The sequence below is a fragment of the Choristoneura fumiferana genome, chromosome 7 (assembly GCF_025370935.1).
Source record: "Choristoneura fumiferana chromosome 7, NRCan_CFum_1, whole genome shotgun sequence".
NCBI classification, from domain to species: domain Eukaryota; kingdom Metazoa; phylum Arthropoda; class Insecta; order Lepidoptera; family Tortricidae; genus Choristoneura; species Choristoneura fumiferana.
Genome location: NC_133478.1, coordinates 13,621,815 through 13,637,737, shown reverse-complemented (window position 1 = coordinate 13,637,737; position 15,923 = coordinate 13,621,815). Strand labels below are relative to the sequence as shown.

General features: G+C 33.2%; 1 protein-coding gene across 4 annotated transcripts in view; it reads right to left on the bottom strand.

Moving 5' to 3' along the window:
- The window catches only part of LOC141429764 (uncharacterized), a 103,702-nt gene that overhangs the window by 8,404 nt on the left and 79,375 nt on the right, over nucleotides 1-15,923 (bottom strand). The window contains exon 1 of one of the 4 annotated variants that reach the window (XM_074090283.1): nucleotides 13,902-14,071. The exons of 1 other annotated variant lie outside the window; for it this stretch is intronic. In XM_074090283.1, the coding sequence (XP_073946384.1) occupies nucleotides 13,902-13,993 (92 nt within the window). In that variant the 5' untranslated portion in view covers nucleotides 13,994-14,071. Of the gene's footprint in view, nucleotides 1-2,495; nucleotides 2,701-9,673; nucleotides 9,853-13,901; nucleotides 14,072-15,923 lie in introns of those variants that run through there. 2 more of the 4 variants (XM_074090282.1, XM_074090287.1) reach the window with 2 other exon arrangements.

Genomic DNA, 15,923 nt, shown 5'->3' with positions numbered 1-15,923 from the left:
GAAATGACCGTTAAAATGTAATCGTAGATTGTCGAGAGGGACCCGCGAAAGCCTGAAATCGCGTAATTTATCATGGGGACTAATCAAAATTACCATACTGCTGTAATATACATTATACCTTACGAATATAAAGCTGTAGCGGTGATAGGCGCAGACAATGGACGGCCATGCGAATAAATCACGCATAATGGCCACGTAGTTGACGCTCTTTTTAAAATTATTGGCTTCGTACACACTTCCTTTTTAATGGAATGATACGAGCAATGTTTAACGTCGAACCTCCGGCCAAAATTAACCACCACATGATTTGAGATGACTTGTTAATTGAATGACGTCATTACGTAACTTCAGCAACGAAATTTTTACACATTCTTGCTAAACTAATCCACATCATGCCGCCGACAAGGAATTTGAGATTCTTTTTTAATTCGTACCACCAGACAAAGATAATGAACCTGTTTTAGTGACATGGTCAAAAATTTAATGTACCTACCTGTTCCCATAATGAGATTCTCTGAATTTTCTAATTTCCTTGAATGCATACAAATGGTTAACAAGGACTTTATTAAGGCTCCTCCATTCCGTACTAAGAAACCTAGAAGCGTTCTTGGCACATTTCCCGCCGGCATGAAGTTGGATGGGTGCTTATGCTTATAGAACGTATTAGACAGAGACAGTTCCTTCCTTATCATGCACAATTAACACATTAGTGCTGCAGAATTTGATCTTCATCTAAGAAAAATGAGTCATTGGAAAATTTCCGTCAGGGAATTCTGTTGGTCCGTTATGATATGCATATTGTATAACGATGGGAAGGCAGTACTTATTATGTTTCAAATCACTATCAAATTTAGTATTTTGCTTGAACTAGTTAAAACAATTACGCAATTAAGGAAGCATGAAGTCTATAATCATCTTTATAGTTCGGATCCAGTCACTCCGGATCAGCCTTGGGACGAACAAAGCGTTTATAAAGATAAAGTAAATAAAAAAAATCTTAGCGGTGTCAGCAGATGAAATTGTCAATGACGGAAATTTCGACAGAACTCTTTGTACCGTGGAATTGTAAAGAGTGTCACGATTACGACACTGCACTGACAAAAATTGTCGGGAGAAGTTCGCAATATTAGGTTTTAAATTTTTCTCACTACAATTAGAAATATTTATCAATTTATATTTAATGTTAGGACCGAAATATAAGCGAAGATGTTGCGTAAGAAAATTATGAACTGAGAGAAGATTTGTATTGACTTGGTATAGTTAATTGACATCTATGAGAAAGGCAATCATTTAATTTTAATATAAGCGTTGAAGTGTAATATAAATTAAAGGATTCTTCATTTACCTTCCGACTCAACTGATTGAAGCGATATCCCTCCTTGCAAAACAAAGAATGCTGACGTTTATTTCGACGACTTAATTGCATTTTGAAGCTTGTTTAATGTTCGTCGGATAACTCGTAACAGTTTAGGCATTTAACTGCGTGGCGACGTTACAGTTAGTCGAGGAACGTTCGAATTTCTGAATGACAGCGAAAAAAGAAAGATTGCTTGACGACGACAAATAATAATTAAACTGGACATGGAATGATTATTTTACCAAATTTCAAAAATATTTCTTAGAATAGGTTCTCTACCAACTTGTTGTCGAACAAAAAAAGTAATTACAAGAAACGATCAAAGACGTTAAAAAACTAGACACAAAAGAAACAGTGGAATAACTGACAGGCTACCATTTTTATTCTTCAGTCTGAATTTATAAAACACAACCTGATAGCCACGAAACAGAACGTCGAGGAGTGAATGAGACCGTAATTGAAAATGAAGAAATTCCAAAGAGCACGCCTATTCTAAAAGCGTTAGATATGATATCGAATCCAAATCGCTCGTTTTGTCTCTCTTACACCCGCCGCGCCAAGCAGGAGGGAGACAGCACGCAATGATCACCGCAACAAAAAAGGGCTGGTCAGGTAATAATTGCTAAGTTCGAATTTAATTCGTCAAGCAATTATGGACTACACTGTTTTCAATGTTCATGTTTTTTTTCTTATTTAATTTCATTATTTAAAATTTTACTTTTACATAGTATTGAAATTCATAATTGAAATAATTTCACTCTATCACATGTTTTGTAAAATTTCAATTTTAATTTATGTCATTGCTTTTAATATTGCATAAAGTTACTTCCGGTTTTTAAAGGCAATACCAATTACTTAAGTACATAACTCTTTGTTCGATCAATTTTTCAATGAAGCTCAGATCTTTTTCACTAATTTTGTCATTATCAAAATTAAATAACAATCATTATTTTTTATCACAAGAATAACCAATTATTTATCAAAGAGACCAAAAGTGATTATGTCACGCCAATCAAAAACTTTATTAAATTGCCAATTTACGTTTACACGTAACAACGTATTAAATTCAAACTGTCCATAATAAACCCATTTTATTTCTAAAACATTTTTAACAACAAAAAGTTTCAATAAAAATTACCTGATCACAACAGTCAATCCGGCAGCAACAATCCGAGAAACAAAACAATAACTATAACACTTGTGTACAAACGAACGGTTAATTAAACATAATGCGAACCACAACGAGTATCACATGAAACGATCAACTTCACACTTGTCCAAACAGAGCTGCGGGGAGACACATGTACTCGAGACAAGGTGCCCGGTCGGCGTCGCGCGCCTAACTGCGCTCTCACCATACATAAGTAAGTTCGGTGATTTATAGGGCGAGGAGGGGGGCCGATGCGCCCCTTGCAAAGGATACCTCATTATCCTTACTGTAATCCCTGCCTTTTTGATAATTTTTATTTATTTCATCTACCGAACGCGCCTGACCTTTTTGAAATACCACCCTATCGAATTTTCCCAGGCATTATCAGAGGACCCTGCCAACATATCTACTATGAATAGAATTTTAAATGTCACTTTCCTTCAGTATCGCAAAATTCGATTATCCTTCTACGTTCTGTAAGTAAATCTCAATATAATTGTGTTTACATATTTACAATGTTTATCGAACGTCAAATTTATAGGTACATAAATCGTTTTTTGTCGATAAGCCATTGTCATTAAAAATGCCACAATCCAATTACATTTAAGATTTTTCGTCGTTAAGGAACAAAATTGTTTAATAATTATTTTTTTCCTTAAAAAACTCAATATTAGACACCTACTTACCGAAATCTATAGTTATTTGTATCAAAGAAAAGTGTCCTTTAAGTCGTAACTTAAACAAATCCATACACTTTCGTAGAGCTTCTAAATCAAATATAAAACTGAAATACGGTTAGATTTATCATTTTTAAAAGTGGCCCTTAAAAATATATCTGGAAATGCTTCAGAAAGCAATACAAATTAGAGATAGTTAAGTCTCTCTTTACTGTTGTATTCGTAATTGATCTTTTTTAAAAACAATGCTAAGACACAGCTTGAAAAATTAACTAATAAGACAAAACCACAAAACTCTTTAAACAAAAACTATGCTTACTTTACGAAATTAATTCGAGAATTATTAACTTAATGAAAAGTAAATGTAGGGTGGTTTTACCGGAGTCCTTGTTTTGCCTCCACCAATCAGCCCTCCAACGCTGAGAGATTAAACGTGACAAAAACAACGGAAACTGAAAATATTTTTCTCTTTACACAACTAATATTAAACTGTTATAAGCCTTCGACGACCAGATGGCCCAGTGGTTAGAGAACCTGACTACGAAGCTTGAGGTCCCGGGTTCGATTCCCGTGTCGGGGCAGATATTTGTATGAAAAATACGAATGTTTGTTCTCGGGTCTTGGGTGTTTAATATGTATTTAAGTATGTATCTATCTATATTATTATATTTATCCGTTGCTTAGTACCCATAACACAAGCTTTGCTAAGCTTACTTTGGGACTAGGTCAATTGGTGTGAATTGTCCCCAGATATTTATTTATTTATTATTATTATTATTATTTGGAAATATTTTACATAAGTCACAGCACAGCAATATGAGAAATAAGTCACAGCAAATATGTAACAATTAGCAAGAACATATGATCATTTTATTTTGATATCAAAGCAGTAGTTACTATTTTATTAAAAACGTTTTTCAATAATAAGACTCGTCAAGATTGTTTACCTTATTTCTAATCCTAAAAAAAAAACGAAGTATACCTACTTGAAAATAGTGTTTGGTTTGTAGCTGCTTGCAATTGTTTTATTTCCGAGATAAAGATGAATTTAGTGCGAAAAATAAATTAAATAAGGTAGCATTTGATTTGCAATGAAAACATTTTTCATGATTTGACAAGTCATCTTTTAGCCAAAGTAAAATTCCCAAGAATTCTCTTGATGCTAAAACTAAGCACTTACAATAAACCTGTTGATAGTAATTACGCGTGATCACAAAAATTATTGCCCAATTCGTATTCAAGGCTGTTATAACGCACGGTATTGTAAGTCTGTATGCTACGATCGAACAAAACGCTCAGTTTGTTATATGTACTTATTAGATTAACAAGTATTTTAAGTCATGTAGCCAGTGATCATTGAAATTAGGGGTTCCTGAAATGGAATTTATGACCAAGCATGTGCATACATAGTTCGTCTTACGTATGTACTTAGACAGACTTTTATCTAAAAATGTTAGATTCTATTTACTGACAATGTCATATTTATGCCTTTAAAAGATTTAGATAAGCATCTAATTCAATCACACAATAAAATTTTAAACTATCATTTAAAATTAAGGATAACTTAACACTTTCTCGTCACTGACCAAGTATATTTAAATCACAAAAAAAAGCTGACGATCAGGTAGGCGGCTTGGTAGGCTTTGACAATACAAAACAAATAGTGTGCGTTCGGCCAATTATTACAAAAGTAATGACTCTACACTGCAATAAAACATTGGTATGTTGTGAACAACTAAGGAATAGACCGTGTGCCGATAAAACATGGGTTCTTACCTGGGTCAAAATGACTGCTTAGTACAAAGGACGCACTGCAGTCGCTATGTGACGGAAGGCACAAACAAGCCGGGCGGGCCCATGACATCGATAGTGTTAAATTAAATCATCTGTTTGTTTTGTACATGTAAACTAACCTAACGATTAAAATATTAAAAAAATAATTTTTAATACAAGCTTTTTTTGCTGACTGTACTTTTTGTTGACTGTACTTGCATTGTCACCCAAACTATATTTGCATACCAAATTTCAAGTCAATGCTATTAACCGTTGAAGAGTTCTGTCCTGCGGAGACGATCCTGGCTGAACTACCAGGATGTCACTACTAGATTATTGTATTGTCACGCGATTTACAATAATATTCCAAATTTCAAGTCAATCCAACTACTGGAAGTTGGTCAAATTTTACTTGCAAGATTTGACTACAGACAGAGCCAGACAGACAGACAGACAGACGGACAACGGGGCAGGTGAAACTAAATTAAAACTTATAAAATGACAGCTTATTTTCCTTGGTCTCACCATAATTTGAGAATGACTTTTGAGAAGGATTTCACCCATCTTTACCATCTCTATCTTATATAACCTTTATCTTTCTTTTTTCATCTTTTTTTTTAAATATTTTCTAAGTCTTACGAAATAAAAAAGAAAGTTAAAAGTTGACGATTTTACGACTATTGTAAACTTGTATAATGCAAACCTTGACACTTCAAATTGCAACGTCTGGGCTTAGAGATACAAAATCTAGCGCGGATATTTTTATAAAACGCTATTGAAATTCAAAATAAAATAAAAATACGCAAGTGTGAAAATAAACACAATCAAAAATAGCGGTGAGTTTGTGCCTGGCTTTAAAATCTAACCTAACTCAATCGAACACAGTCTAAATGATAAAGAAACTGAGCAGAGAAGAAATATCTAAATGACCAAGCTCTACTACGTCGCCGAAATGATTCAAACAGAAAATTACAGAATTTTGTCAACCTACGTCAAGTAAAAGTATTACCAAAATTGCTCATAATAGTAATCTGCTATGACAAAGTAAATGCGTGTAGACAACCGTAAGTACCATAACCCATAAATATACGATGTCACTTCAGTACAATCAATCCCCAGTATAAGGAAAATTCACTGGAAATAGCAAATTTGCTTTTCCAGAGAGTTCTCCGGGCGGAATGAAAAATTCAGAAGTCCGCGTTTCATATCAAGTTAAAGCTGCTATTGCGCAAAAAGGTTTTAATACTTGATAGCTATAGTATAGTTATTTTTATTTGATAACCCTAACCTAACCCTAAATTGAAAGATAATTTTAGAATTGTTGTTGTAAATAAGTAACTAGAAAAATTATAACATTTGCAAAACAATCGGCAGTGACCCGAATTCGGGTCACTGGTAGACAACAGGTTAAACACGGTTTGTTTGCGTTAGATTATAATCAAATCAGTTATTTTTTTCTTTTTAACTTATAATTGTTAAATTTGTTTCTTTTCATTTGATAAACTAATTTCTAATCGAAACGAAGTTGAAATGCATACTGAGCACTATTCTTATGTGCAGAATATATTAACTTCACTGTAATGTACTTAATAAAAATATCAAATATTGACACACCTTAAGATAGGCGTAAAAACGCGAAATAATATTTCTTTTGTGAATTAAAACTTTGAACAATTCACCATCGTAAACCTAACCTAACCCTAAATCCCGTTATGTATTGTTTTGTATTGTTTAATCAGTTAAAACTCCTTCGTCTTAGTAATACCTCATTTGAATAACACTTATTACCTGCACCTGCACTATTGAAAGTAATCATAATCTTTTAAAATAGATAATCTTTTAATTTACAATGAGGTAATAAAGTGCAATAGAGCTACTCTTTGTTCTGGTATGCTGACTCCTAAACCCGACGAGGCGAGTCACTGTAGGTAAATATTTTCCTAAAATATGTTAAGAGGATTGAACAATAAAAAATAGACCTGATAAAGACCTGTTTGTTACACAGTTTTTTTTAATTGTATTCGTCATTAGAAACTAGTAGCTCATAGAATAAAGGTGCTTGGCATCAAAGTCGGAAATTTCTCTTTTTTACATTTAATCTGTTAAAACTTTCAGAAAACAAAGCTTGGGCTGGGATCCGAGCCCAGTACCCCATCGTTCTTTTCCGTATAGCTATAGCTACACATACTTACTACACATTACCCTAAGCAATTAACACAAACGGTGAAATGTCTCAGTGCGTTCTCGAAACAGAAGATATTTAATTCTAATTTAGTTTGCGAAATATTGGCCGGCAATCGACAATCATCATTATTTTGAAAATAGAAAACAGAAAAGTGCTGCGACTCGCCAAAACATTTTAGTGATTTTTCATTTATGTTATACTTCTACATTCTATCAAAAGTGGTTAGATGTCAGTAACCACTAATAGATTCATTTTTATATAAGAATATTATTAGTAGAATTCAAAATCGCGTGTGTGCGCCAACGTAAACCTTAACGTGACGTATCGAAAGCATCGCACACTGCCACAACGTGCACGCTTTGTAGTGTGCATGTAGTTGTCAGTCGTAACACGATACTTCGAAACAATTACATGCTTAATGCTTCTCATAAGAAAAATACCACGAGTCTTTAATACTTCGGGATTTGTTTACTAAAATGGTTCTTGGAATATAATTAGCACTCGTGAATGTTATCAAGCAGGAGCAGTTACTTTTTTTTTCAAAAATGGTTAAAGGGGTCTTCATTTGTTTCGATTTGCATTTTCGACCGATGAGTTGATTCCGTAGAAAAATATCTACTCCAGATTATTCCAATAGATGTATTAAAAGTATCATCATTTTTAAATCTAGTTTTTATATCACTTACTGAACCTAAATGCCTCTTGTGCACTTAACTAAATGTTAAAATCCGATATTTACAATAACAAATTAGCATCGCAGCGAAATATTTATTTAATTGTCGTTGTCGTTAAATATTATCCCTAATGAATATTAGAGTGCTTCGGTAATTAGGTTTTTGTTTCATATTTTTCATGATCTTAATTGTTACTTATTGATTGCAGCTCGCGACATGCGACGTTGCCTTTCGGCTAATAATCATAAGTTCAAATATACAATTAAGCGCTAATTGCAACGTTAAAATAATTCAACGTGACTCACCTATGTAGAACGAGGTTTTAGTTTTCGGCTCTACTTTTATCTAAATATTTATTGGAAATAATAAGTTTATAAAATATTGTATATACCAATTCCTGTTTACATTTTAAAGATAATATAAACTGAAATCCCAGATTTCTAGTCCGAGACTGGGCGTTGATGAGTCTGTTACAGTATTTAGGATACTCTTTTTATATGTGTACTAGTTATCTATGCCGCGCAAATTATCAAACATCTGAAACTAACTCTATGTACCAAATTTCGTCTAGTCTAGATCGACTTAGCGGTTTAAGCGTGAAGAGATAGATACAGACAGACAGAGTTACTTTCGCAATTATAATATTAGTAAGAATGTATAAAAATAAGTGTCAAAACTCTTATCGGAAAAGTTTGTGTATGATGACCCTATTCTATGATAATTTTTCTTTAAAGGTTTTTGCGAAAATAGATTTCAGAATTAGAGGCATAAAAATATTTCAATATCTTGTGTGTAAATTTATTAATCCTGGATAAATAAACAACGGGGATGTAATTAATGAAATACAGCAAATGACCATAAGCTTAAAATTACAATTTAGTGGAATGGATTGTAGAATCCAAACTAAATAATGAACGAAAGACGAGGTGTTGATAGTTTAGCTCCATTATCATAAGCAAATTGCCTTACTGACCTTATAATTTTGTTTTATTTTAATTATTAATTGGCTTATCACGAGTTCACAATAAAACTGCGCTATTGAGGAAGGTCTTTAGACGCTAAAACTTATGTTTCCACTATGTCTTCATTCTGCTAGGTGGTTGTTAGTTCATCAAATTTGTTTTTTTTAGTGGTTGGTTTCCTATCAAGGTCCTTTAGTATCGAGAATACGAGTATTCACTCGAAGAATCTGTATTCATAATCACTGGTCAATAGGTGGACCTAATTCATCTAAACTTTCGAGAACAAAGTCAAACCGTGGAGACTTCCTTACTTTAATTTTTTTTCTGGACAATGTGTCCCAATTTTTGGGACAAGCTTTTCGCATGTATAATTATACAAGGGAATAACATTTCAGCTTGTTTTAAACATATGTAGACTAAAAAAAAATTAATGACACTGTACCACGTTGTTTAAGGTCTTCGTTTATTTAAATAAAATTCCAGTATATGAAAAAAATACGACAGTAAAAGGAAACATACGAAGAAAGTAACCAACCGAGCACTATTATTAACCTACAGAATGCACACACTAAGCGCGCGCGCACTGGTCGTGCAGCGCGCGCGGATCTAGCTCGCGGCTTTGGCTTGACAGCAAAGTAACGAACGGCCCGACCCCTATGCTTTTTGATAATCTTTTAACATGTTTTAATGTTAAAAATATTCAGATTGATGTTTAGATTTAAATAAAAAAATATTTGTAATGATAGTCTTTTTGTTTAAGATCTATATTTATAAAAGAAAATCTATAGCATTTGGAAAAATAATACAAATAAAACAAACACAAGTAGAAACATTAAACCAACCAAGCATTTTCTAATGTCTACTACCGTGAAAAGTAAAAGAAATAGTGACTTACGGAGAAACCATAGGAGGCAACTCAAATTCTTGCAGCATATAATTGAAGTCAATATTGAAATCGGCATCCATGTTAAAAGCCAAGGTAGTCACGTAAAGTAGGATCCAATGAATAATAAAATAAAAAGAGTCAAAATAGTAAAAGGATTCAGGAGTCGCAAATTCGCACACACTGCACATTCAGAAGTACATGAGTAACTGAGTAAGAACCGAAATGCACTAATTGCACGTTGCCAGTAATAAAAAACACTCCTGCACCTCAAGCCATCTGACGTCATCGGACCCAAAGTTAGAAAGAGACAGGATACTTAATTGCATAATAATTACGTTTGTTTAATTACCTGCCGTACTGTAATTGCTATCTACTAAGTTTTACAAATAAAATCTAGGTAAAAGAACAAGATTTTTGTGTCAAAATGTCACCTGCTACCTTGAATCAAAAAAATATATATTGAAAAACCGCATATTTCATTAAATAAGACGAAACCCTGCCCATGTGGGTAGGTATTTGTACTTGAGACAAAATCTATTCCGATTTTTTGCATCCAACTAAGGTATTGAAACGTTAACTACCATCTTGAATCCAAAGCAAAAAGTGTCTTATTGGATCTTTCCGCGGCTAAATTACATAAATCTAATCAAAATAAATATAAATTTTCAATCTGACCCAATGCATGTTTGTATGATTGCGCGCGCGCCATGTTGCCGTTCCGCGCGCATCTTGTTACCGGCAGCGAACGGCCACACCCTTTTTTTGCCTTTTGGTAAACTTTTAAGGTTTTAATTTTAATATTAAATAAAATAAAATATTTAAATTTCAGTTTGTCGTTAACCAATTTAGATTAGAATGAAAAATATTTCTAATGATACTGAGTTCCGTGGGTGGCTTAAGATCTACCTACACTTATAAAGTAAATTTACTTATAACATTTTTGTAAAAACAAGACAAATAAACAAATTAAGAAACTAATCATCCATGCATTTACTCATTTGAACTACCGTGACAAAGTATATATCAACTTACGGATCAAGCATAGGAGGCATCCGGAATTCTCGCATAAAATCGTGGATGGTTATATCTATATCGCTGTCCATGTTGCAAGACAAAGTAGTCATAATAAAACGAAAAAGGGTTGAAACAGCTAAATTATCAAGGAATCACAAACGCGCACACAGCACTTAAAGAAGTACAGGAGGAGCTACTAGTGACATAAATACCGTAATGCATTAATAACACGTTGCCAGTACGGTTCATTAGCAAGGCACTTGCAACTAATCCCTCTGACGTCATCAGATCCAAAGTTGGAAAGAGACAGGATACTTAATTGCAAAATATTTGTTTGTTTAAGAGCGTCTATACCTGCTGAGCTGGCAACGTTGCATTTTTGTTAGTTTTTTTTCGATTATTCCATAAAAATTGAATGAACATTAAAAATGTGGTCTGATAGAAGTGTTCTTAATATATAAGTTAATGTTCTTTAAAAAAAAGAACAAATGTTTATCAACGGTTTTAAATTATCATTATTTTTTTATGGAATAATCGAGAAAAACTAACAAAAATGCAACGTTGCCAGCTCAGCAGGTATAAACGCTCTTAATTCACTATCGTATCGTTATTTCTTCTGTTTTAGTTTTGCAAATAATATGCAAGTAATACAAAATTTGTTTGTGTCGAAATAACGTCTAATGATGTCATTCACTACGAGTATCTTTGAATTTAAGCTTGCTGCAGCAGGGCTACTACGAAACACGAAGTTCGTATCGTACCGTCCTCCTCGCACTGGTATTAAATAAATAGTATAAGTGTCAGAGGGACCGCATGACACGAACTTCGAGTTTCGTAGTAGCCCTTGCAGCCTTGGGGCTTGAATTTAGTGTACGCGCGCGCGCTATGTTGCCAGTTCGCATGCATTTCACGAGGGAGGTAGGTAGGTACCTGATCAACCTAACAGCAAACAAGCGAACATCCATTTTCTTGCGATAAACTTTTACTTTAAATTTAAAGTTTTGCCTATTTTTGCGAATACAGATTTCAAAATGAGAGACAAATACATCCTATAAATATATTGTGTGTTACCTGGATAAATAAACAAGGAAAAAAGGGGTAATTAGGAAACAAAATACAGCAAATGACTCCAAGCTAGAAATTAAAAAAAAAACGTGTGAATCTTGAATATATTTTTAAAGAAACAGAGGTATTCTAACCCTGCCATCGTTTTATGTTTTGGAAATAATTATAAATAACGTCGATAAGCCAAAAGCTATCGGTAAGTAATTTAGTAACAAATAGTTGGAAGCACAAGCTCGCAATATAAATTTCACTAAAACTTTGTCCCGCGTCTCTTGTAGATCTACTTTTTGTAAATCCGAACTGCTGTGGATGTATGATTTTATGGGTATTAAAATACGAGATCATTTGCGTAAGCATTATTTTTTCAAATAAAAGGATCCTTATTACTTACTTTAAATATTGTTATTATAAATAATAGTTACTGTTTTTTCAATAAAAAGACTCGTCAAGATTGTTTACCCTATTTCTAATGCTAAAAAAAAACGAAGTATGATACATTTGTCATTTTTTTATGATATAGATAGAAGACTCCGGGTTCTTCCGTAAATCGGTTTCAGTATTTATGATTTTCCACTGTTTTAATTTTATCATTTGAGGACTTCATTTTATTATTTACATGGGCTGCTTTTGCATTACATGTCATTTTAAAGAATTTTAAATATTTTTGACATACTGGTGGAAATGTTCATCAGGTGCACAAGATTTCTCATCATAAAGATCGTATAAGTATGTTGTCTCTACTTTTCCTTACTTCAATATTTTTTCCGATTATTGCGATAAACATTCAGTATGATTAAATTATATAAGAGAATTATATTTTAGCTTGTTTTAACTATATTTGAGAGAAGAAAAAAATATTATTAGTAATACCGCCCTACGTTGTTTTAGGTCTTTATTTAAATAAATTAGCGGGATATGGAAAAACATGACAAATGAAGGAAATATACGAAAAAAAGTAACCAACCAGGGATTAATATTATTAAGCTGTAGGATGTGCATGTGCGAGGCGCGCGCGCAATATCAGCGCTCCGCGCGCAGATCTGGCTCACGGCTTCAGCTTGACACAGCAAACTATCGTCGAACAGCCACTCTTATACTTAGTGACACAACCTTTTTGTTTTCATTTTAAAAAAATATACAAAATAATAATAATTTCAATTTATTTTTATTAAATAAAATAAAAAAAAATAGATAGTTAAAGAGAAAGGGAGAGTGGTCAATACTTTGACCATTTGATATGAATGAGATGAATTTATCAACACTTCAATAATTAGGAAATCACTTCCATATTTCATTACGGATACGGATAATTATATATTTGCAAATAATATTTAAAGCCGAGGTAGCCTAGTGGTTTGACCTGTCGCCTCTCAAGCAGAGGTTCGTGGGTTCAATCCCTGCCCGCACCTCTGAGTTTTTCATAATTTATATGCGAAATCTTATTTTGATAAGACAAAGGATATATTTTCGATTCACCGAATGTTACCTGCTACCTTCGATAAAAATACCTCACAAAATGTCACCACCGAGCCAAAAAAATAAAGCTTCACTGAAACTAAATTGAACAAACCCTATTCATGATATGCTTGCAGTTGAGACAAAATACACACCCCGATTTTATGCGTTAAAGGTGTTAAAATGTTAACCACTATCTATCTCGAATCAAAAAAAGTGTCTTGCTGCGGCTTAATTACACAATCTTATTAGAACATACACAAATTATCAATGTATTAGAATACATGTATTATAATTGCGCGCGTGCTATTATCGATAGCGAAGGGCCACACCCACACCCTTTCCTTTGCCTTTTGATAAACTTTTAGCGTGATTTGTATTTTAAATTTAATAATGGATAATATGATCATATCCGTTTGTCGTTATCAAATTTAAATAAGAAAAAATATTTTTCTTTTTTTTTCTACGTCCCAGGGCTTAAGATCTATCCATTTACTAGTTACCTGTCAACGCTCTTATTTTGTTACATGAGCAGAGTTCAACATAAAATTCGAAGCAAGTGACTGGCTAGACTTATAAAACTAAATCTATAGCATTTGTAAAAACAAGACAAATAAATTCAACAAATAAAAAAGAAACTAACCATGCAAGCATTTACTCATTTTAACTATCGTGACAAAATAAAATAAATATATTCACTTACGGAGTAATCATAGGCGGCATCCGGAATTCTCGCATCATATTGTGGATGCTTATATCCTTATCGTCGACCATGTTACAAGACAAGGTAGTCATATTAAAGCGAAAAGAGTCCAAATAATCAAATTATGAAGGAATCACAAACGCGCACAAACAGCACTTATAGAAGTACAGGAGCAACTGAGAACCGTAATGCACTAATTGCACGTTGTCAGCTATACGGATAATTCCTGCCCCCGCACCTCAAACCCTCTGACGTCATTAGACCCAAAGTTGGAAAGAGACAGAAAACTTAATTGCTAAAATATTGTTGTTTGTTTCTTGTAGTGCCATTATTTCATCCATTTTAGTTTTGCAAATAATATGCAATACACATTTTTTTTATATCAAAATGGACGTCTATGTTGCCATTTTACTGTCTTGAATCCAAAAATACATTAATTAGAAATTGCTGCAGTCATATTGTATATTTTGAATAAACGGTGTATGCGCGCGCGCGCTATGTTGCCAGTGTTCGCGCGGGGTGCTAGGTAGGTAGGTACCTAATCCACCTAGCAGCGAACAAGCGAACGGCCATGGAGGAGTTATACTGTGCTACAGCATCTCTTATAACTTTATCTCTTATGACTAGAGTTGAAATATAATACAAAATAGCGTGACAGTATTGCGATTTTACTTACTTCTATATTACGTCCCGCTTTATAATTAATGCTACCCAAAACAAAATGAGAGTCAAATATTATTTGTTTTCAGTAACATAATATTTGCTCATCGAAAGTTAAGATTTATTAAAAAAAAGAAAAAAAAACGAATGTAGAATTTTCTGTTTAATAAAAAAAACTCCTTTAAAAAAGGGCCACTCTTAGTTCATGAGTTCGTGTCAGGATTATTACTTTATATTTTTTCTTCTAGTCTTACTTTTATTTAGAGGCCAAAATTCATTTATATACATATTTTAAATATACTGAAATCTTGTTTCGAAAATCGTAACAATTGTTCCGAAAAAAAAATTAAGGAAGTCTCCACAGTTTGACTTTGTTCTCGAAGGTATGTTTCATGTGAGTAAATGTCTCTGTTGTAGATAGGTATTTAAAACACGCGAAACTAACAGATTATAGAATAAACGGGTTTACAATAATGGACTTATCTTAAGGGAATCTCTTCTAGTTAACCGAACGATACGAAGTTTACGTAGGTAAATTAGCTTCACCTATTCAGATTATTGCTTATATAATCGTAACAGTCTCTTTTTTGACTTACGTAATCGTGTCATTATTAACAGTTACTTTGAGACGGTTTTTACTATACTGTTGAAATGTTGCCAGATGTGTATAAAAAAATTAGCACCCTTTTTCGATCATAGCCGAAATTAGTGTTACCTGGTGAAAATAAAAGTCGGGAGAAAAATATCGTATTCCTTAAAAAAGAAACCTGAGAAATGGTCGCGCTTTGAACTTTTTTATCAGACATAAATATGATTTAAAAAAGTCATTTTATTAAGGGCGAACCGTACCGTGTTACACGACTCGAATGACGCCTAGACTCATAACCTTGTAATTAAACCATAAAAAAATTTGTGTTAAAAATGGTATAATTCATTAATTCAGTATGTTAGATGACAAGGCAGATACCAAAATATTTACCGAAAAAAAGCTTGTATAGAATGAATTCTCTTTTTACAACAAAATATATAAATCTGTTTTATTTTATTTGCATTTGAACTCGATTAATGCCTCTCGGCGATAAGTTCCTAATTCATAATATTCCACTTAACGTACCAATTACAAAATAAGTAATTTCGATTCATTTCATTTTAATAGTCTCTGCAAACAGTTGCCGATCTTCATTACATTGGAATGCATTTGAATAGCGGCCAGTGACAAGCCAGGGCGACCCTCACCGGCGGTCATGCGCGAAGGTGCGATTCGAACTGCTCGTTTGAATCAAATATTTGAATATCGAACACAAATATTTTAGTTGTCTGTATTAAATTTTATTTTTAATTGGCGTATGTTTTGCATTATCG